Source organism: Hippocampus zosterae, chromosome 4 (genome assembly GCF_025434085.1).
Source record: "Hippocampus zosterae strain Florida chromosome 4, ASM2543408v3, whole genome shotgun sequence".
Lineage (NCBI taxonomy): Eukaryota > Metazoa > Chordata > Actinopteri > Syngnathiformes > Syngnathidae > Hippocampus > Hippocampus zosterae.
In genome coordinates, this window is record NC_067454.1 from 17,069,199 (window position 1) to 17,091,950 (window position 22,752).

The window sequence follows — 22,752 nt, forward strand, 5'->3', positions numbered from 1 at the left end:
GTGCTGACTTCAAGTGTAAGAAATGCACCTCTGACGTGATGGAAATGACCGTGGGCCGGGAGAAAAGGCAGTCCTGTTCCAGGCTGCTCTGCTGAGACTCCCCATGCCGCGCTTGAAGCCGGGCCAGTGTTATTGCAGCCCTAATGCGGCTGACTCATTTGGAGCGGATCAGGAGTAATTATGGTAGGAAAAGTGGCTGCAGACAGTGGGGGTCAGGACACTTGTAACATGTGAAAAGAGCAATTATTCCAGGAGACAAAACCTTCCCTTATCCCAGGCAGCGCCAGGGTCAATGCGAGGGACGGCTGGGCTCCGTTTCACCGGGGCTTATTAGCCACAGCAAGCTGCAAAGTTTGAGAGAGTGCATCTCGTTAATGAACAGTCCCCTCCTCATCCACACAAGCCCTGTCTGCTCGCTCCCACTTACTGTGGGTGTTAATTATGTTGTAATCGTAGCATGCATACAGTCCCAGAAATCACCTCACAGACCCCGGCATTCATACGGCACCATCTGGAAATGTAGCTGCGCCGTACAGTAACATAGAGGGCTCTCACAGGGTTGCGTTTGAAAAAAAAAAAGGATGAAATGTAATATTGACTTGGGCTCGGTGAGAAACGGCCTAATTTAATAGTGTGTGTCAGCGTGATTGCCTCCGTGTGTTCACGCATTTCTGCTCTTTGACTCGGAGCTCACACACGCCCCAACCAAGGATGGGAACATGAATCACGCAGTGAATCAGTACTCGTTATTTGACTTATCATTGCAAACGCACTCATCAGGCTGCTTTCAACAGCCATGTGTTTTGCAGCAGATATTATTAACAGATGTCTCGTGTTTTTGTCTTGGCAGTAGAGAAACGTGTCCATGGGCTCAATTACAGCAATGACAGAAGCCCAATGAAAGGCGCTGATTCATGCGCACAATGGCAAGACATCTGCATGTGCAACGCATTAACGCTGGGAGCAGACACTCAGGTCCGCGGATTGTGTCCTCCTGTAGATGTTCCTCTGGCAGCGGGGACAAAAACTTAAAAGGATCAAATTAGCCCGTGTTCCTTCTAGAGTGGCAGTCGCAATATTGGCACGATGATTTTGAAATGTGTTTAACATATAAAATGGCTTGTGGGGTGGTGGTTGACTAATCAATGCAGGGCTGACGTCTGTTTTACAAATATGTTGAGGTCGGACATGTGAAAGATAATGATGACAAATGCACTTTGTTTCGGCTGTATGCACCCATTTTGTAACGTGCGGCGTGTAATTTGCGAAGCATCTCCATGGCGTGTGGCTCATATTTGCCGCAGCTGCGACGAGGAATTATTGGGGGCCCCTGGGAGAAAGCCCACCCGGGGCCAGCTTCCACCTCCTTGAAAGACCACCGCCCTCTCCCCATGTGTCAGGAAGGCTGAGCGAGTTTCATCAAGATCCTTTAGCTCCCCGTGAAGTGACAGAGGGGGCATTGCGTCGTGGCTTTTACGTGATCAAAAATGGCCTTTAACAAACTCTCACAATCGGAGGCAACTGTCCCCTCCGCTATTACGGTTGAGTGACGTAAAGAACAGATGTGCCACTGCGATCGAGTGTGGGAGGATATTGAGAGTGTGCATGCATTTCCTTTCAATTGTACCCAGTGCACAATGAGGCGTGCTCAAAAGAGAGCTGCAAATGATTGATTCGTTCATCAAATGAAGCTAATTAACCGTAAATTATTCAGCAATTACGGTGCCATTTCACTTATCAGTCCGGTCATCATTAAGATGCTAACTATTTGCATATTTCAGCATATTAAGTGTTGCTTTGTCTCTTATTGGTTTGGCTAGGTTACAAAAGTCATGCAAATTCAATAAATAAATAAGGACCCCAAATGGATCAACGCAGTGGCCAAAATAAGAGATGCCAATTATTTCAAAATGCTAACAGTACCTTAGAAATTTATTTCATCAATAATTGTTGAAAGAGTTCACGCAAGCCTCGTCACGCATTTGTGATCATTTTACTTCTCCATTTTCAAGCTTTTCCGTTGAGTGCTCCGTGGAATATGTTTTCTTTTAAATCCTACTAATAGCATTGCAATTCCTTCTGAGGACGGATAAGTTGTGTCGCCCAGCTTGGACGTGCAAAATGTTTCTTGTTTGAAAATAAAAAGGGATGTGGTGATGCACACGAGGTGTCAGAAAAGTTCCAGGACTTGTATTTCTCTTATACACACACACACACAAACAATAAAATCCAAACTACATGGTTCAATGTGGGCCAGCATGTCTAAAGAAAATGCACCTGCTCACTGCTGTGAGCAATCTTCGTAAGTTTCCCAACCTGGCTGTGTGATTATTTTCCCTCTTTCCCAATATCAAGAGGGTCATCAAAGTGATCCGTTTTGATAACATGGATGACATGATGACGGGGATGCAGAGGATCCTGGATGAATCCCTCGAGGAGTACATAAAGACAATGGCAGAGAAATTGTGTTAGACTCCCGAGGTAAATTTGGAGTTTGGAGGTAGTAGAAGAAGGGGTTCCTAGAAGTCCTGGAACCTTTCTGACACACCTCGTACCTATTGTGACTTCAGTTAAACAAAAGGTCATTTTATTTCTCTCCATCTGTGATCTAGTTGCCTGACTATCGCGTTGTTTTTCATCCAGGGATGGTGCCAATGGGAAGGTTGTGTTCTACCCAAATTGACACTCCAAGTGTGTTGAGCGGTAAGAAAATGTCTCTCGGCTTGTAGAACAACAACAACAACAAAACTTCTTGATGATAGATTAATTGTTTGTCAGTACTATTTGTTTAATGACTTAGTGAGCTACTCGCTTAACTCATGAGAGTATTGTCAGTGAAATGTGACTCGTTTTCCTCATAAGCTTAATTTTTTTGGGGGGGGGGGGGTTTTGTGGGTTTCTCACAAGAAGTTACGATTGTATTACAAAGCACATCTTCAGGCATTTATGGACACAACGTGCACCAAGCATAGTGTGAACATTTTACGGTGGAGTCCCACATAGTCGCAGTTTAGCATCCACAAATTTGCAGATGTTTCTGTTTTGTTGTATCCTCCGTTATTTGTGTACGGGGACGTTACTTATTTGCGATTTTCTGTTACGTGGCACAAAAATGTAAGAAAATGATGTCCACAGTACAACAGGACTCAACCATTTTGAAGCTGAGCGCTCCTTCTTGGCTCATGACTAATGCGAAGGGGTAGCAGTTTGATACACGCTTCTGAAATTTAAAAAATTGCTCATATGTTAATATTACGTTATTATAAATATTTCTTATTCATTTCTGTGAAGACGTAAATCACGTTAATCACTTGTCACGGTAATTAGGAAACATAAATACCAATATGCAACTCTTTATTTCAATAACTCACCACCAGTGTTTACATTTTCAAATGATTACTGATGCAACATTTCTCGTAGATCACAATGTCCCATCAGTGGTGAGCGATTCTAGCAACAGGCCCGTGAGCTGTTTATGTGGTTGTTGGGGGCTACCTGGTGCCCACAGGCACTACGTCTGTGACCCCTGCTCTCAGTATGTATCATATTTAGTGGATCGTACCGTCTCTTTGATTGAGACAATAAACGGTGACTGTTGATCCTAAACATGTCCCCCCACCCCCCAAAAAAAGAAAAACAAATTGCCTGTTCAAGAAAACCTCTGCGGCAGAGGGCAGACCTCCTGCGCTCATCCAATCAGAAATCTAACAGAAGCAGTGTGAGTTTTGTGAGTGACGCTCAGTGGGAATAGATCGATAAGATGGCAGCCCCCATATTTGCTGCTTTGTCTTGTCTGATCAAAACCAGTGACATCCAGCTCAACAGCTCCAAACCAGCCGAACATCGCCAAACCTATCTTTGACTGCCAGATCGTTTTGTCACTGTATACTCAGCGGTTTCTTGTCAGTTAACAACCAAGTGTTAGGTATTTTAGATTCATGCAAGATTTTTCTATCAGGAGATGCCACTCCACAGTACCCACCGGTGATGTTCCACATTTTGCTGTGCAGTTAAATGTTCATTGTTTCACACTTGCCCTGCTACACTGATTCTTAATCATCATCATCATGATCCACTAGGGTGGCTTTCTTGAGCGAATGGACGACAATTTCACTGCTTTCAGTTTCTTTTTAAATGAATTCGTTTTTTAGTTCCCTCATTGTTTGAAACAACACTTTGCTCCGCGATTATCCAATTACACATTACGAGGTTCAGACCAGTTTTTCTTTATAGTCCCACTTTGCTACGAAAGAAATAGGCAAGAAAGCTTTCAAGTCATTGACCCCCCCCCCCCCCGCCCCCCACCCCTGTAACTGGAATACTCTACCTGCTGATATCCGTTTACTGTCTTCAGTCCGCATGTTTAAAAATACCTTTTTGTAATTATTAAAAACCTAATTACCAGTATTTTCAACGGTAACTTTAAATTGAACGCAGTGTGACATTATTTCATCTTATATTATTATGTAATAATAGAATTATTTATTTTCGCGTTGTGTTGAGACCATGGTTGTTCACCCATTTAATCCCAAATTTTTCCTAGACATAAAGTCAAAATCAAGTGTCATTCAGTAATAAAATATTTTTAGAGCCCTGTAAATTAAATCATTGTTGTCCTTCACAAATGTGACCGGTGGGATTAAATGGGCCAATGGTAGTCTTTAAAGGGTTCTTATTGTCCCCCCCCCATATATATATATATTTAGAATTGATGTATTTATTTTTCTCTCTGGTGTTGGGGTTTATCTCACGTTTATAAAGACTTTTCATCATCATTATCAACAAAATCTTCAGAATTGAAGTTACTTATAGGCACTGTACATGATGCATCTGCATTACCAGCTGTAAATTGTCCAATGCATTTTTTAAGGGTACAGCAATGTTTTGTAGATGTTTGTAAGAGTTTGAAATTCTGCAGTTCATAAATTAATTTTTAAAATTGTTTGTCCCCATATCATCGCATTTAAGTGCGCGTCAAATTCTCTGGCCGTGGTCGGACTTGGTCCCTATCCCGAGCAAATAGCCAAGGTCCACCGTACTGTATGTACATCGTCTGATTTCTCACTAAATTCTTGAAGGTTGAGGCTCAGTTGAGACACCTCCCCAACAACTGGGGGTATTTGCAGGACAAAATGAATATGCGACTGACTGCAAAGACTAAAGTCGGTGTTAGTGTTTTACATTGATGAGTTGAGCGGGGCTTTAAAGCGAGCAGGCATCCAGCGGAGGCAGAATCCAGTCATTCCAAGATAGGTTAATCTTTGGAAGCGTTGGCCTTTTCAAGCAGGATGTAAAACACACACGTGATATGTATATGGAGAATGTGGTCGTCTCAACCAATTAGGAGTAGTTCTCCAACGGTGGAGGAACGACCTTTTTATATAATTAGTAATCTTATTTAAAGCAAAGATTTTGAATGGAATTCCTAATTAGTTGTCATGAAAGGCAAATTAAAAGAGTTTGGTGATCCCTAAGGGACTTAAATGTTTTCTTTTTGAAAAGACTTTAAAGCATGTGTGCGCGTGCACGCGCACACACACACAGTCATTCTCTCTCTCCTCATTATGACTGCTCTGTAGTTCTGTGGAAGCCTGTCAGAGGACGATGGTTGGCATACCTGCAGAGAGCTCCCCTAACAAGGCATGAAATGCAAGTAGAAGAGGCTGCCCTCAACCACCGCCACTTGAATTTGAAGCTTTTTTCCTTCATTTGCACCTAACATTGGTATTTATAGCAAGTTTTTGTGATCATACTGCAGCAACTTCAAGGGGCCTGTTTAGAGGAGGGTGGGATGCAGGAAAGGACAAACTCTAATTGATGGATTCCACTGCAGAACTAGACCAATTAGCCTCTACGCTTCAACATCTAATAAATAAATGAGACATCTTCACACCAGACAACATGCTTATATATAAAATTCTTAAACTTTTTTTAAGTGGCTGATTTAAATGCGCAGCATTTTAAAAAAAGAATGAATTTTCAATCCCCCAGGTCTCTTGCTCTTGATTTTATATCATGGAGGTTATGTAGTTGCCACCTCTTGGAGTCTGAGTGCAAAATCTACTAAAACTACTTTTCAACAACCAGCAGAAAAAAAAATGTAGACCAATTAATTTGGTGCCCAGAATAGCTGCTGTAGAAGTACAAACGAATGGTCAACAGGGAGTGAGCAAAATTTGGTAAAAGCAATTTCTGAACAAAAACAAAACGAATGATATTTGAAATCGGGCATATTCAATGAAACAAACCAACAGGCGAATGGATTCAGGTTCCCCAGACTGGCAAAGGTAGTGTATTGCTACACAATGCATCCGCTCAATTTTTACATGCCAACGAGTTCATTTTCGTGAACACAAATGTAGAGGCTACAGTTTGTTTTTGTTGGCTTGAGTTTGACACTGTGAAGTTCTTTAGCTTGGAGCCTCAGAATAATTTGCCTTTCTGTACGCAGTTTTGCACTGCTGTGAACAACATTTATTTTGTTGAACAAATGTCAATGTAATACCTCTCCAAAAACTACAAACTATTTGGAGCAAAAAATTTCAAAATCACACTTATTGACAATTTTGCTCCTCCAATTAAAATGAACAAATTGATCGTCACACTTCAATTGTCCAAGGAAATTTTTTCAAGTGTCCCATCTTTGCCATACGCATTTCTGCTATTTATTTTTAAGGAAGACATAGCCTGAACACACACGTGCGCGCCCACACACACACACACACAAAATAATTATTTGAAGGGCAAACATGGCAAGCAGAGAGAAACAGTGCGCAAAGTGAAGCTGCGTTTACAATTGGGCATCAAGCACAAACAGCACGTGAACAAAATCAAACACACCAGCCGCGTGGTAGTCAGACACTAGACATTTGCTCCCCTTCACTTATCTCTGAAGCATAAAAACAGAGACACCCACAGAACTCGATTTCATTCATCTCAGCCTTTATAGGTGGGTTGCCCCACATGCCAAATTCTGGCAGCACCCCCCTGTTCACCCACCATACCCCCATTCCTCTGGGTGTTCAATTTATTATTTTTTTTTTTAGGGGGGGGGTGTTTTGAAAGAGAGTGGCAAGTGGCGTCCACTGTGTGTTCTTTTAGATGGATCAATAGCTCAGTGTGTGAGAGAGTGTCTTAAGAGCTGTTGTGTGGTGCTCTCAGCTGTGGCAGACCTGTTAGTGCTGCAGAGGAGTGCTGCGCGCCCCTGCCTCGGTACCAGCAGTGGCCTGAGGGGGGCTTTTAGTACGAACACAAATGTCAGCCACACATAGACTATTAGTGTTTAGTGCAGTTATTAAATGGACTTTATTTGTCCTTTCGGAGGCTAAAAGGCTCACTTAAAGGGGGCCTGCATGACACCGGGACAATTTGCGAGTTCGGTAACTTTGGGCTCGCTCATTGCAGACACATGAGCACAGATAAGTGTAAAGGCTGTTGCAGCCGTGTCTGTGTGTGTGTGTGTGGTTGTGTGTGCGAATAAGAGTGAGTGTATGCTAAAAGGCACTTAGGCCATAACATATCTCACTGGGGTCTGGTAGCAGCGTGTTTTGCGGTCAGAGGCTTTTTAAAAGGTTAATGTTAATCTATACCAAACAAAGCCCATGAGGAGCTTTTACAGCTCTGGACAGTTGAGTGAAATGGGCTTGATGAAAAGGTAACTAATGCACTACACGGCCCACTGTAAGTACCACAAGAAGCAAAATAGATCCCAGATTTGATGTACTACGTATTGTGCAAACTCGGTACTGCAAGTGATCATGTAGCGGGAGTGTTACAGCGTGTTCTTGGTGGAACGAGCAAGTGAGGGGTTGGTAGTCCAATGTGACCCGCGTGTTTATCTACTGTACACGGAAGAGTGTTTTCTTTAATGCATATGAAGCAGGTCGGCGCTGCGCCTCCGTTGCACGTGAGGCCATGCTTAGACGCCCGCGGAATCAGCCCGCTTATCAAAAAGAGAACATGAAAAGTCACTCGGGTTCCCGCGGCCGTAAATCATGCCTCGCTATTTGTCTCCTTATCACTCCAGGTGTGCCGATGCTCTCCGTCCAGCCCAAAGGGAAACAGAAGGGGTGCGCTGGCTGCAATCGCAAGATTAAAGACCGCTACCTACTCAAAGCCCTGGACAAATACTGGCATGAGGACTGTCTCAAATGTGCCTGCTGCGACTGCCGCCTTGGGGAGGTGGGCTCCACCCTTTATACGAAAGCCAACCTCATCCTGTGTCGCCGGGACTACCTGAGGCAAGAAAGACACACAATCACTTCACCGCAGTCGCTGCAAACACAAAGGACGGCATTACAACGCCGTACACGTTATGTGAGAGGATCACCAAAGTTTTATGTGCCGCTAAGTGGAGTGTAGCAGGTGCATCTTTTACCAGAGGCTCCATTCATGGGAACTTCTGAAGATTATTTATTTATTTTTTTGATATCGTGGAATCCATCCAGGCAAAAGCCACACTCAGCAGAGTAGTGGACGGCTTTTTAATACTTTAAGCTACATCTGAACCTCTTCGACAATGGCATTCCATCTCCCATGAAACGCATTACCTTTGTGGAAAAGCAATAACAACAAGAACTTCAAAAACAATTTCTCAAAACAATAGGATGGGTTTTTTTCAAATTCTGACATTTGTCTTGCCTTTTTCTAAAGCAATCACTCCAAAAAGATCAAGGTCAAAGCTAAACAAAAATCCCAACAAATTAGTTCCACTTCACAATGCCATACATATCCTGCCGTGGCTTTCTTGTGTGTTAGTATTCAACACCTTTTTCTTGAGACATCACCAATTTGTGGCCTGACATGTACATTAGTCCATTATTGATTTGACCACTAGTCCCGTCCGTCTACATGAAATTTTCAAATCCCCCCAAAAAGAAGATATAACCATGGACAATTGTCCATTAATGCTCTCTTGTGCCCCCTACAGTTCCAGTATGTGCAATGTGCGCATGAGCTCCAGTGATAAATATAATTAAAGAAAAAAGCCAAGCAAAGAAATGAAACGGACAAACACAAGTGTAGCTTTATCAACTAAATGTGTTATTTTATTTCACATGCCGCAAAGGTTTTGCTCGAACACGACTCTCAACAGTAAATCCGTCCATACGCTGAGCATTGTGACCGGTCATGACCAAAAGCACAGTGAGCAATTGTTTTGTTGCAATTTGATATTTGACTGGTAGATGAATACACGGTACTGTATATCGGCCAAACGAACGCCATTTCGTATAACATGAGGTTCCACAGCAAAAACATGTTTCCTGTTGTGTTGTATGCATTATGTTTCACAAAAAGTCTTAAGCGTATTGAAAATGTTATATTTAACTATGGCTAAAAAGCAAATCGTGAAGAGTCTCTGTCACCGAAAGGTTCATCTAACTTGCATCAGTGTTAGTGCTACAGTAAATACAACATAACGTGTCTATTCCACCAATATAATAGCAAAGCAATATGGGGTCACCATGGCGTGTGCGTGCACTGTAGAAAATCACAATGTTTTCAAGAAAGCTGTTAGTAGCTGCCAGTACGATTCATATACTTTGCCCTTGTAAGCAAAAGACCTGCCATTTTGAAGGCTTTCAGTAGCTGACATGATTGCAGCAAACAGATGACTACTCAAATCAATGTTAGCTGTCTTGGTATTCATTGTCCCGGGTTCTTTTGTTTTCTGTTTACATGAACTAGTGCGCGACGAATGTCATGTCAAGTGAGCTGAACGAAACCTCAAGGTGGCCTTGTTGCTTCACCAGGGTCTTTGTCTCCCCCGACACACACGTGCGCGCACACACACACACACACACACACACACACGCACACACAGTCTTCAGATGCCCCTACCATCTGCTAGTTAAATTAAACATGACCATTTCCTGAGCGTTAAGTCACATTCCCAATGAGATCGGACCACTTATCCGTGAGGGAATCCCCCAGAGGCTGACTTAGAGATGCCGCTGCCCTTGCTACCCGCCCCCTCCTTCTTAAAACCCCCTCCCCTGCAAAGTCCTCCCCCATTCACCAATTCCCCTTCTGCCGACGTCTGTCCAATCCCTCATTGACACGCTCAACCTTCTTCCTACAGGTTTTAATTAGTTCATTATTCTGATTTAGAGCAACATGATCCAACTGCGCTCATCATTTCAAATCACCACCAATATTCTAGTTGAGAATATCTTCATCAACTCTTTCCTCCTACCTACAGATGGTAAAAGAAAGTCTACACCCCATTGTTCAAATGGCCTGTTTCTTTTTTAGTTTTTGATATAAAGACAGAGAGAGAGAGAGAGACAGAGAGAGAGACAGAGAAAGAGAGAAACCCCACACAGGCACAGGGAATACATGCAAACTCCAGACAGTAAGGTCAGAGCCTGGAATCTAACCCTAAACCTCAATACTGTGAGGCAAGTGTGCAAACCCGTCAACCACCTTCCAACCTACTTTTTTGTGCCGCTACTCATTTTCATGGGGATACATTTTCAAAGAACGACAAATAAAATATCATCATGATACGCTTCAATGAGCCGGCCTATTCTGACAAGCGTTAAAACAGCTAAGGTACGGGAGAGAGAAAAAAAATACCATTATCATTTAATAGTATAGCAATCAACCCAAGGTTAATAATGTAAACACACACACACAAATCTCCCAAACACTTGGCAAACGTTTGACTGGTCAGACGAAACAAAGGTTGAACTCTTTGGGCAGAATCTAAAAGGTATCTTTGGCACGAAACCGATCCTGCTAAATATCAGACCTTTAAGTGAATCATTGGAGTGGCAGCATCATGCTTTGGCGTTGGACAAACAGTTCCAAATAGCAAGCAGTATTTAGCACAAAGCCTTTGGGCTTCTTCTAGAAAACAATAACATGTCAGAAAAAGCCTACTAGAACAGCTAAGCTTTATTTGGGGTTAATGAGAGACACTTAAAATGGTGGCAGTTGTGCGCGACGCCCGTTTAACACGGGTTTGAATGTGATTTCCGAGCATAAACACACACCAGGTATAAGAGGGTGTGCGCACTTGTCTTACATCATTGTACTTTTGCTTCCCTTCTCGCAAAGGTGATTTAAAAATTCAGCTGTGTTGTATAGGTCACATTAATAGTGGAAAAAAGATTTTAAATGATTCATCTTGGACTTCTTTTTTGGGGAACACATTTGGACAGGGGTGCGTAGACTTTTTACATCCACTATGGCTCACTCAGGGACCCTCGTGACATTCTTCTTGCATCTCAGATTTTCCCCGGACCCACAAGGAGCCCACAGCCTACTCCAGAGGCGCTTAGTGATGTTACACGAAGATAGACCATTACCATCCATTAGATCCCACCCTTAGTTAATTGTTTAAAGAACCAGTGAGAGCTCCGTCCGCTAATACCCCCATGTTGCTTCCAGAAGGGACAGGCGTGCATACGAAGTAATAATAAATGGGAATATGAACAAGTGAAGGCAAAAATCATGAAGCGCAGAGTTTCGCGTGTAAAAAATATATCGGCTGAAAGGACACTGTGTGTGCATTGCTGGCACATTGGAGGAAATATGAAACGCTTTTGTGCACATTAACCCCGGGCGAGATGTTGAGGTCAGAGATGGGGTGTAAAAAGGAGACGGCTGAAGAAAATCAAGAATTCTTAACAACAAATTATGGATTTTTGAAAATAAAGTGGGTTTCACGCTCCGCTTTTGGTCAGGGGTGCCTGCTCTTCAGAATGAAACAACAATGGCCAGAGCTGCTTGACTAATTGCTATTAAAAACGTCGCTTTGGGTATCGCGCCGATTGTGTTGACGTCGACCATCTCCTTCCCTTCTTCCTCTTTGCTTCCTCTTCGGTGAACTAAGATGAAGGCATCCCTTACCTGCAGTCATGAAGCGAAATCCGTGCACTGAATTAGGCTTCTCTACTACATTAAAAACAAGCGGGTGGATCAAACACACTTTGGTTATTTCCCAGGCTTTGGAACCCTGCCATGCTCCCATTAATTATAGGAGCTCCATCTGTGATTGTCCTTCAGTGGCATTAGCAGCTTATTGAATGCACTCACGCGTTCCCGAATCTTCAACACACACGTACACACATCTGTGCCACGGTCCCCGACTGCCCTCCAAATGATTGCACGACAGAAAGTTCACAAATACAACACTTTTTTTTTTTTAGACCCCACCGTTATCACTAAAGGATAATAACATATTAATTAGGTGTTTCATTTATGTCAAGGGCCCTGTATCATTTGACTCCACCCGAGGCTTGACAATCTAGTTGTGATTTGATCATCTGCACCGAATTAATTTAATCTCCTGTTTCATATATAAGAGAGGCCCTAATAGTCATCCACTTATCAAACGGGCAGCATAATTAACTGAAAGAGGAAAATGTTTCCAAGATAATGAACAGTACAATTTATCCACAAACTGCTGATGGGGATGATAGCTCCAGCTGGGCGTGTCCATCTTTTCAAATCTGTCATGTCCTGATGGCAGACTTGAAGAAAGTACCTGAAAGCGATATGAAAGTACAGTGGTGCCTTAAGATATTAGTTTCATTTGTTTCGGGACCACACTTGTAACTTATATCATTCCTCTCTCAGATCACCTTAATCCAACTGACCCCATCGACCAAGAACCTCGCCCAATCAAAAAATTTTATGTGTATTTTCATGAGAAAAAAAATTAAGCATATAAAAAATTAGCACTCAATCACTCAACCATTACTATGGTGTACAATGCATGTGTACCGGACCAAAAATAATAATTGAAGGCCATTCCAAATGCACTGAAGAGAGTTAAAAAATAATAATCTTTTGAACCTGAAGAATTCTTGAAAAAAATGGGTGAACCACCATAAAGTGTTTTCCATGGAAAAAGGTTGGTTCCTCCCCACCAAAAACACACACAAAAACAAATGATTAACCCAAAACTCAAAAAAGGTATTGAAAAAAAAAAAACGGAATGGGTGAATCCACAGGTGCTGAAATCTAAGTTTGTGGGGGCCCACATTGTGGGGGACATCACATTGACCGTAGCCGTCTAAAAATAGAATCGGTACGCACAGAAGCATTTCACGTAATATGCAGTCCGGTCTTAAAAGAAGGAAATGTACGGAGCCATTGTGGGAGATGAAAGCTTTTGACATGAGCAAAGTAGTACACTGATAAAACGAAAGGCAGCACTCCTTTCAGCTCGTTGAAGTTTGACAATAGAGGAGGGAGAGCAGAGTTTCTCTGATTTCTTACTGCTACCCAACATCAGCACATAAATTAAAGCCTTCTGGCACCACACTCGAGGACTTTACAGATACTTTACTTTACAGATTACCGGGTCATTATTTGAGTCTCCCGGCTTTAAAACCAACATGGTGGTATTTTATATTCTGCTGGGTTTTGCCCTTGCTGGTGTGAAGCCTTTTGTCTGACCACATCCGTGGAGAAGACAGGATGACCTTTAACCCCAGTGTCATTCCTAAGAACATGCAAGTGACACAGTCTGGGATTTTCTGATCTCTGATACCGCATAAAATGTTATTTCCTCTGCATTTAGTCCATACGCTAAGTAACTACTACTATGTAACTTAAAAAATTTGTTTCCTGAGGCATAAAGGCAGTGACTGAAAGCTAATGCAGAATGAAAAGAACAAAAAGTTAGCACAGTATTATCATTCATAACAGTGCCATTGTAGTGAATCGAGAGGTCAGGTGCCACGTGGTATTTGTCACAAATACCATGACAGCATGAGGTACACCTGCACCATCTCATGACATCCTGTACAAGAGCAAATTCAGCCTTTACAATGATTATAATACTCCATTTAGATCAAGGTTCAGTTAAAATGTGATTATTAATATGCTTAATAGCTTGCAGTGATGTGTAACTGGGCTGCAGTACACCAAATGGCGTTTCTAAAACTAAATTTACCCTTTTCAAACTGCTCTTTTATTTGAGGTTCATTTAATTGTGTAGTTGTGTCTAATATTACATCGAGTGAGTGCACTGTCAGTGACAAACTGAAAGAAGCAATTTCACTGTCACATCTGTTCAGGTCAATCCAAATAAATGAATCCCAGAAGTGTTTCGTTTTAATGAGCTTTTTATACTTCAAACTTCAATATAGTGCAGACGATTGATTGACAAATTCAGATGACCTGGAATGTAATTAGATGTACTTTACATGGCATCATGAACATTAGGTAGAACGAGGAACATCCCTTTGGAGACCACTGATTCATTCTGTCCATATAAGAAGAGGAATTAAATGACACGTGTGTTCACTTTTACAATGAAGGCTCAACATGTTATTTATATATGATGAACACACACACACACACACACTCACACACAGACACGGTGGTGTATGGTTGCGATATGATGTACAGTTTTACAAATTTGAAGAACGACAGTATTTGACCAGGATGAGCTACTCCTGTTGTATCTGGTTGAATACAATTATGATCATAAACACTTAATCATTGGAATCATTTCACACAAGATTTGTAAGAACACCGTTCGTCACTGCACTTGGCAAGTTAAGAATCGCTTTGTCAAGCGAAATCTTCATTTGTCATCCATGGATTTTTAATCAGAGTAATGTGCATGCATCCATAAGATAAAGATTTGTTCATTTAGCCACTTTAAAGATAAATTCTTATTTATTATCAGTCTGTGTCCCAGCAAACATCCACACCTTGGAGCCTGATGTTTGACATACTGTTGTGCATTGTGCAATGTTGTTACGGTGTACTGTTGCTTCCCATCAGGCTCCACTCGAGAGCAGAAGTGTTTTACTTATTTATTTATTTTCATTTCAACTCCAGAAGCTTTTTAGCTTCACCCGAATGTAAATGTGTTTGAATGTATCTCTTCAGCTCTTATCTCCTCTTAGCAGGGAAAAAAGCCCGATTGGACCGTGAACCTCTGCTGATGTTATAACCCGGACTCATCATTTACTGGTGGAAATACGGCGCGCACTGTCAGATCAGCACAATTTCATATATTTTGCTTCTCAATTTGTTGGTGTCGAGAGAACAAAATGGGCAGGGTATTTGCCTGCCATGTAGCAAATAAATTTGAGAAGCAGATCAGCTTAGCGAGAATGAAGTAGATCCTTCATCATTTAAAACCAGTCAGGTTATTCAGAGGGACATGGCATGCTTACGGCCTGTGCCATCATTGAACTGCATGTGTATTTCACTGCATATAAATGCAAAAGGTGACTGCATTTTTTTTTATCCCCTTTTTTTGTTTACCGAGCATTGTGTAACTTGGGGTTATTTGAGAGTTTACAGTGGACTCGGCTCAACCAAATCAGGAAATACAAATGGGTACTTCAAATGGTTTTATTTCCCCATCTGACCATCATGGCCACACACCAAACTGCTATATTCATGCAAGATCATACTAAACTGGTACATGATTGAAACTGACTCTCTTTACCCACCATTATTACAACACAAGTTTTAACTATTTGTTATTCGTGTTTGTAATGTGATATAAGTTGTACTTTTTAAAAATATTTCTTAGTTCTCCCTCTTATTCAGAAAAAAAGAACTGCAGCGTGCTTGCTTCAAGTTGTTGAGACTAGTGCTTGGACTTGGAAGTGTCCTGACTTGTGCAGTTTTCAAGATAAGAAAAACTGATATATATATATATATATTATTTTTTTTGGGCGTCAACTTGTGAGCAAAAAAAAATTGGATGTGCGAGATGATGGCAGCAATCTCAACTCACAACAAGCAGCAGAAGCTGAGCAGAACAGTGAATAAAAAAGGCTTCAAGTTGTTCATTGCCACCACCAGCTGGAGTTTCCTTTAATACTAAACATAAAGCAAAGAGAATTACCCGTTTCACATTTAAAACAACAACGTGCACCACACAGAGCGGCACTTCCATTTATGTCAGTGGGGAAAGATGACAGATGATGTAAGGTTTTGAATTTTGATTCATGAAAACTGACACGTAAAACACAAGTGAATGAAATGTATACTCCAAACACAAAAATGTTCAACCAAACTACATATTAACGTAAGTCTGTTAGCTTAATGCTAAAACACAATGTCGAACGCCTTAAATGGTTCACAGAAATGAGCGTGAAGGCAAAGGTAATTTGAAACGTTCAAACACCTTCTAAGTCACATATCACACACAACAAAAGAGAATTGAACATTGTATATTTCAAAGCCAAAATGTTCAACCAAACTCAGTCATGTACTCTCTCTGCTTAGTAGGGGACCTTTTCTGCTTCTTCCCTTAATTATGCCGCATCCAGTAGAGCTCCAAGTTGCCCAGCACATTGCGGCACAGCATGGTCTTCAACGTAACGCTGTACACTATACTTCTAATTGTGTCTTCCTACATCTACTCTCATGTGTCCAAAACGTTGCAAACAGAAAGTGGAAAAACCCCATCTCGACTCTCCTGTTGATCGCACATGTACACACGGCGTAGTAAACCATTGACTGTAACACCAAGTTGTTGTCACACTATTTCTGCTTTACACCCTACGAATCCCTCTGGGTGAACATAACAGCTCTTTCACTCTCCTGTTTCTTCGCTGCAACTCTTCTGGGCCAGTGGCCTCTAATTAGAAGCGAGGCTGCCGACCGGATATTTTCTTTAACAAGGTGATCGCAGCAGAATGAGAGCAACATAGACAAGGAAAACATTAACACTGTGACTCCTCAATGTGGGCCCTACAAATTTAGGGAGTATACTTTTATGTGGATTAAATATTGTGTCCTGAAAAGCTATAAAGCAGTCATTTTGACTACTGATTATATAAATCTATCCGTACTTATAAAACTTTAACCCGTTCATGCACCCTGTAACCTGATTACAAGATAAGCTGTCCACTGTAGTGACCGCTGTCCCTAAAAGGATTGAACGTGAATACAGACAGACGTGAAAAGTATGTGCGGCCTTATTTCTTTTTAGCATTAAAATAGCCTTATCTATATCTTGCTTGGTATGTGATAGCTGCAATGCATATAGGAAAAGGGTCTTGTTCCACTGAATTCCTTTAATTTTGGGTATGTTTGAAGCAAAAACATTTAGGCACTAAGAGCATATTCACATCTGTAAAAAGAAAATTACAGCAACATTGCTGCATGAACAACACAGAAGAGCAGAACTAAAAACACTTGTCGAACAGGTGAAGACCAACAGGGCATGCTTGGAGCTGATTGCCTGACATTGTACCATTGAGATCAATTCAATAGATGACGCAGATACTTAACTCATTCACTGACAAGGACAATGGTATTCGTCAGTTGAAATCCAAACGTCTCGTGCTGCTGACGTCTGTGAAAGAACTGTAATGGCTAACAGATCAATGTAGATGGCGGTGTTGCGTCACTTTGGAGTCGAGATTAGTGTATCTATTGAATAGACAGTAGATTAAAGTTTGAATCTGGGCATCTCACGTTGATTATGATCGTGTTTTAAAACCGCTGTGCTGTGAAAATCGTTTGCAGTAAATTCATTAATGAAATGTCAATGTCACTTAAGTGGCTTGTATGCTAATTGCAGTAATTACCAGATTAAGATTATCATTTCTTAACAGCAAAGAAAAAGCAATAAGAACACACCGTTTTGTTTTGTTTTTCAATTTGCCATTTTTGCATCATTTTGCAGCAAATCAATACATACAGCGAGTTTTTATGAACTTGGATATTCGAGGGGGAAACGTATGACAAAAGGGACATCATGTGCATGCGGTTGGTTCCAATTGATGTGAAAGCAAGATTATCAAAAGGAACATTCTTGAAGTCAAAAGCACTGTAATCAGAATCTGCTCCTTTTTTGGGGGAGTAATCCGTGTAAAAAGAGAACATGTTTATGGCTGAGAAAAAAAATAAAAAGTGAGAAAAGGGTGTCCATTCATGTAAAATACTTTTTTTATGTTTGAACTTGCAGCTTCACTATACAACAAAGACATTTGCACAAAACCCAGCTGGCTTTGCTTTGCAGATCGACACATTAGTTCTTTTTCATGTGGGAGAAGGAAAACAATTTGAGCAGCCCAAATGATTTACCTCAGACTTGTTTTTGTTGTTTTTGCATTGTGCAAGGGATATACTGTATGCTTTGAAGGCGATTAAAGCCATGTGATCATTTTAATTAGATCATTAGGCGAGAATTAAGATCTATGTTTGTTTCTCTCATTAACTCCAACACCGAGCAGGCGCCAGGAAAGATTTGTGGATTTCATGTAGCATATTGCCATTCACCCCAACCCCCCCCCCCCCCCCCCGCTCGCCCCCCCTCCATCTTTCCAAGTTCTCTTTTTGTCACGCTCGCTGTCAGTATATTTTCTCTGCTCTTATATTCCATCAAGGTAAAGGGAAGCTAGGTTAATCTGTGTCTGTGCTCTCTGTCTTGCAGGCTCTTTGGTACGACGGGAAACTGCGCAGCCTGCAGTAAACTGATCCCAGCCTTTGAGATGGTGATGAGAGCCAGAGATAATGTTTACCATTTGGACTGTTTTGCCTGTCAGCTTTGTAACCAGAGGTAAGCAATAGGCATTAAAAAAAAAAAAAAAGCTTTCAGACGGTTGATCGCTTTTCAACCTCAGAAGATGCAGAAATAGCTTCTCTCTTCACGCGCAACCCAGTTGTCTGTCTGGTTTGCCGAGTGCGCAGGCCGCACCGGCAGAATCCAGAGTGAAATTCTGTTGTAAAAATAAAGGTTACCGCATTGTGCTTGTAATGGTCTGCTAATTATTTTTCTTGTCACACACTGGCAGCAGTTTGCAGCTCGATCTGTGAATCTAATTGCAAGGGCGCAGCAACATTAACTCTTCAGAGGCAGCCGTTGTCGCTGCCTGCATGGGCCCAGGTGTAAAAGGCTCTTTTCTTAGTGAGGAAACAAGCATCAAATAGGGGTGAACACAAAGCCTTTACAAAGAATATGACATATCCTAATACTGCTTTTTCGCCCATTAGAATACTGTTGGTAATGGCGCCAGTCTGGGAGCAGAATGTCCTTTGCATGCTTGTCAGGGGTGCTGTGACCCTGTTCTTCTGCACAGCACAAACCCATTAACCTTGTGCGGGCCACATTCGGTTACCATAGTGAACACCTGCTGTAAGGGAATTATGACCGTACTCTCTCTCCCTCCTCTCACTTGGAAGATACAGCGTCACCTGGCACAGTAATGACAGTCTCAACAGCATGGCACGTAACCAAAGCCAACCGGTGTTACGCTATAGTTTTGCTCTTCTTGACTGCATGAAGTCACATAAACAGATACGGTGGAGCCTTGAGATACCATTTAGGAGTTTTTCAAGATACGAGATGGAATTCGGCCGGCTTTTTGCTTTGACTGGCACGTGAAAACGTGAGATATAAGCACTTTGTAGGCGCAGGTGACTCAACTCACATTATAACAAGCTATATATATATATATATATATATATATATATTATAATTAGGCATTATATTATGAGTGAATTCGTATTGCTGATATCAGTTTGAATTTGACTTGGTAGGGGATCAGGTTGGCATTGAAGACATCACGAGCGAAAGCATACTTTAGGTTTTGGGCCTACCAGGATTATATATTTATACAAATTTTAGGACATACAAAAATTAAATGTTTACAATATTTCAAAATAAATCTTAAACTTAAAATACATTAAAATATGTTGCTCTTCATAAAAATACTTGTCAAAATAACATTCCAGGTATTCCCATTCATGTGAAAGTTCGAATTCCTTTGCTCTGATGCCATTTTGTCCGAGCTGGATACTTTTCTTGGCAACGTGTTTACAGTATTTATATTTGGGGGAACATTTGTTGTTTGTCAGGATGGCCATTTATCACTGAAACCGATGTGCTGTTCGCTTCATTTTCATCACAGAGAACAACCGCTAACGCGGATACGTGTGAGCAAATATGCAACAGAGCTGCAAAATCATCGCAGGGAGACGATCTTTCCCAGCGTAGCCGTTGCACTGCATTTGTACTTTCATCAGCGTCATTAAAAGCAATACAGTGACGTGTGAGGGAATCAAAGTAGGAGGCATTTCCCAGCATGCTTAGCTGTAGTCACAATTATCACCCTTGCCTGTTGGCAAGGCTTTTTAATGTGTTATTCTGTTCAGACATGGCGTAATCATTAAGGTTGTGTCAGTCTTGTCATGTACAGTTAAATTCTTGTGAATCTGGCACCCTGAGTTACAAAGTTACTTCAATTAATGACACTCTGTTCTTTCACAGCATTAATGAATCATGTGAATGTTTGTACCATGAACTAGTTCCCGTCTAGTTGTCATATAAGGAACATTTTTCTCAAAGTGCTGCAGGAAAGAATCACTGAATTAACTCTTCCAACACTCCAGAAGGTTTCAGTGGTTTAAATGTTTTTTTTTTTGTTGTTGGATCCAATATAGTACCGTATTTTCCGGACTATAAGGCGCACCTAAAAATATCAAATTTTCTCAAAAGCCGACAGTGCGCCTTATATATGGATCAATATTATGATTTCTTGGATGGAGTGTTTTAAATTTTCTGGAAAGCACTTTGTTACAATTGAAGCGGTTGTGAAAGCTCTGTATAAATAAAGCTGTTTTGTATTCCCTTTAGTATCGCCTTATACTCCGGAGCGCCTTATAGTGCGGAAAATACGCCAAGTGTGCTAAATGCAATTCAGTTGTATTGAAGTTTTAATGGTGATCATTATTTTGGTAAGTTTGAGAACCAGTGAAATATCAAGTTTGTCAAACAGTATAAGCTATGACATAATATCCAACAGCCATCCAGTTTTTGCATACACTAGGCTAACACAGCACCTGTTAAAAGATTCCAAGATTCCCACTTTTGAGTGGGGGCAGAAGTCCCACTTAGGACTTGTGAGATGAACTTCAGATGAGTTTCTGGCCTCTGATCCGCCAATATTAAATTCTTGTTTGGGTGCTAATAATGATTATATCCATCCATCCATCCATTTTCGGAGCCGCTTAATCCTCACTAGGGTCGCGGGGGGTGCTGGAGCCTATCCCAGCCGTCTTCGGGCAGTAGGCGGGGGACACCCTGGATCAGTTGCCAGCCAATCGCAGGGCACACAGAGACGAACAACCATTCGCACTCACACCCACACCTAGGGACAATTTAGAGTGTTCAATCAGCCTGCCACGCATGTTTTTGGAATGTGGGAGGAAACCGGAGCACCCGGAGAAAACCCACGCAGGCCCGGGGAGAACATGCAAACTCCACACAGGGAGGCCGGAGCTGGAATCGAACCCGGTACCTCTGCACTGTGAAGCCGACGTGCTAACCACTGGACTACCGGGCCGCCCAATGATTATAATAAAACATTTTATTTAAAAGCCCTTTTCATAGTATTCAAAGACACTTTAACAAGAATTAAGAGAAACGGCAGTTTCAAGCTTAATAGGCACAAGTTTTAAAACAAACAAATGTCAAGAAAAGAAAAAGCAAGAAATGATACGCAAAGAGGGTCACAGAAAACAGGTGTGAGTTTTGAGAAATGATTTGAAGGGTGGGAGGTAAGCACACTTGCGGATGTGTTGAGGTAGCGAGTTTTAAAGGGCAGGAGGGGTGACAGATAAGGCATTTGAGGAGCGGAGGGAGGCGGGTCGGCCAATGTTTCACTGTTATGATGGTGAAATTATCTCATTCCAAGACAGCCACAATTATTCAAATATATTTTTGGGGGGCTTGAGGGGGGAACATTTCGACACATCGCTTAGTCACATCGTAGTCACTAATCATCTGCCGTTTATCTCTTTCGACAGGTTTTGCGTGGGCGACAAGTTTTTCCTTAAAAACAACATGATTTTGTGTCAAATGGACTATGAGGAGGGTCAGCTGAACGGGAGCTTCGAGTCGCAGGTCCAATAGTGGGGAGCCTCGTACCGTGGCAGCGACAATCAGCTCCACGAGTTCCACACCACCATGGATGTTCTGCTGCACTTGGAAAAAGACAAGCGTCTGTCTGCTTGCCTGCAATACTTTTTAAGACCCCTTTATTAGTTCCTGAGGACTCTATTGTAAATGTTCAACTTTTTGCCCCTCCCTCACCCCAACACTGAGCAGTTACAAATTTTGATGTACAGTTGTGCCTGCTTAGCTGAGCACGACATTGCTTGTATGTTTTGTGAAACCGGTTCCCGGTTTGTTTTCTTTTAGAAATGGTTAATTGGAGGGTATGTACAGTCTGTTTTCTCTGTATATATAAACTGGAACATTTATTTTATGAAATGTAATGCAATTTTATTACTAGTGTGAATTAAAGATTCTTAAATGTTCATAGTGAGGTTTTTTTTGTTGATTTTTTCCTCTTGTACCAAAACCAAAGTTGTTGGAAAGGGAGCCCATCACTTGATTGAAATGTAATTGTGTCTCCAAAACGGCAATGGTGTAAAAAGGCCTTGCAAGAGAAATTATATTTCAAGTCTTTCTTGCAATCATGATGCAACAAAACGTGTTTTGTTACATTTTACAGAACTCTGATGGAATTCGATAAACTGTTGAAAATGAAGTCATATTTTATTCGGAATAAAAGAATACTTCTCCAATCCGTGTTGTTGTGGTGAAACGTGTCACTGAGTTGCTCTCAATGATTCATGCATTACTAATTGCTGCCTAATAATGAAGATGAATCAGCCTGGGGGGGGGGGGGGGATATATACAAGAGGAAATGCATTAGACGGAGGCAAAAAGGTTGAGTTCAGCGAAACTCCTTAACTGCGGAGCGCTGAAGTATTATGACCTGGTGCGTGTGTGTGTGTGTGTGTTCCGGT

At 41.6% G+C, this 22,752-nt stretch overlaps 1 protein-coding gene across 2 annotated transcripts in view; it reads left to right on the top strand.

The window, feature by feature from the left end:
• lmo1 (LIM domain only 1) overlaps positions 1 to 22,527 on the top strand; it is a 34,634-nt gene extending 12,107 nt beyond the window's left edge. The window contains exons 2-5 of one of the 2 annotated variants that reach the window (XM_052063686.1): positions 2,644 to 2,703; positions 8,027 to 8,240; positions 18,371 to 18,496; positions 21,745 to 22,527. In XM_052063686.1, coding sequence (XP_051919646.1) covers positions 2,644 to 2,703; positions 8,027 to 8,240; positions 18,371 to 18,496; positions 21,745 to 21,850 — 506 coding nt within the window. In that variant the 3' untranslated portion in view covers positions 21,851 to 22,527. The remainder of the gene's footprint in view (positions 1 to 2,643; positions 2,704 to 8,026; positions 8,241 to 18,370; positions 18,497 to 21,744) is intronic. The other variant, XM_052063687.1, reaches the window with a different exon arrangement.
• The last annotated feature ends 225 nt before the right edge of the window (positions 22,528 to 22,752 follow it).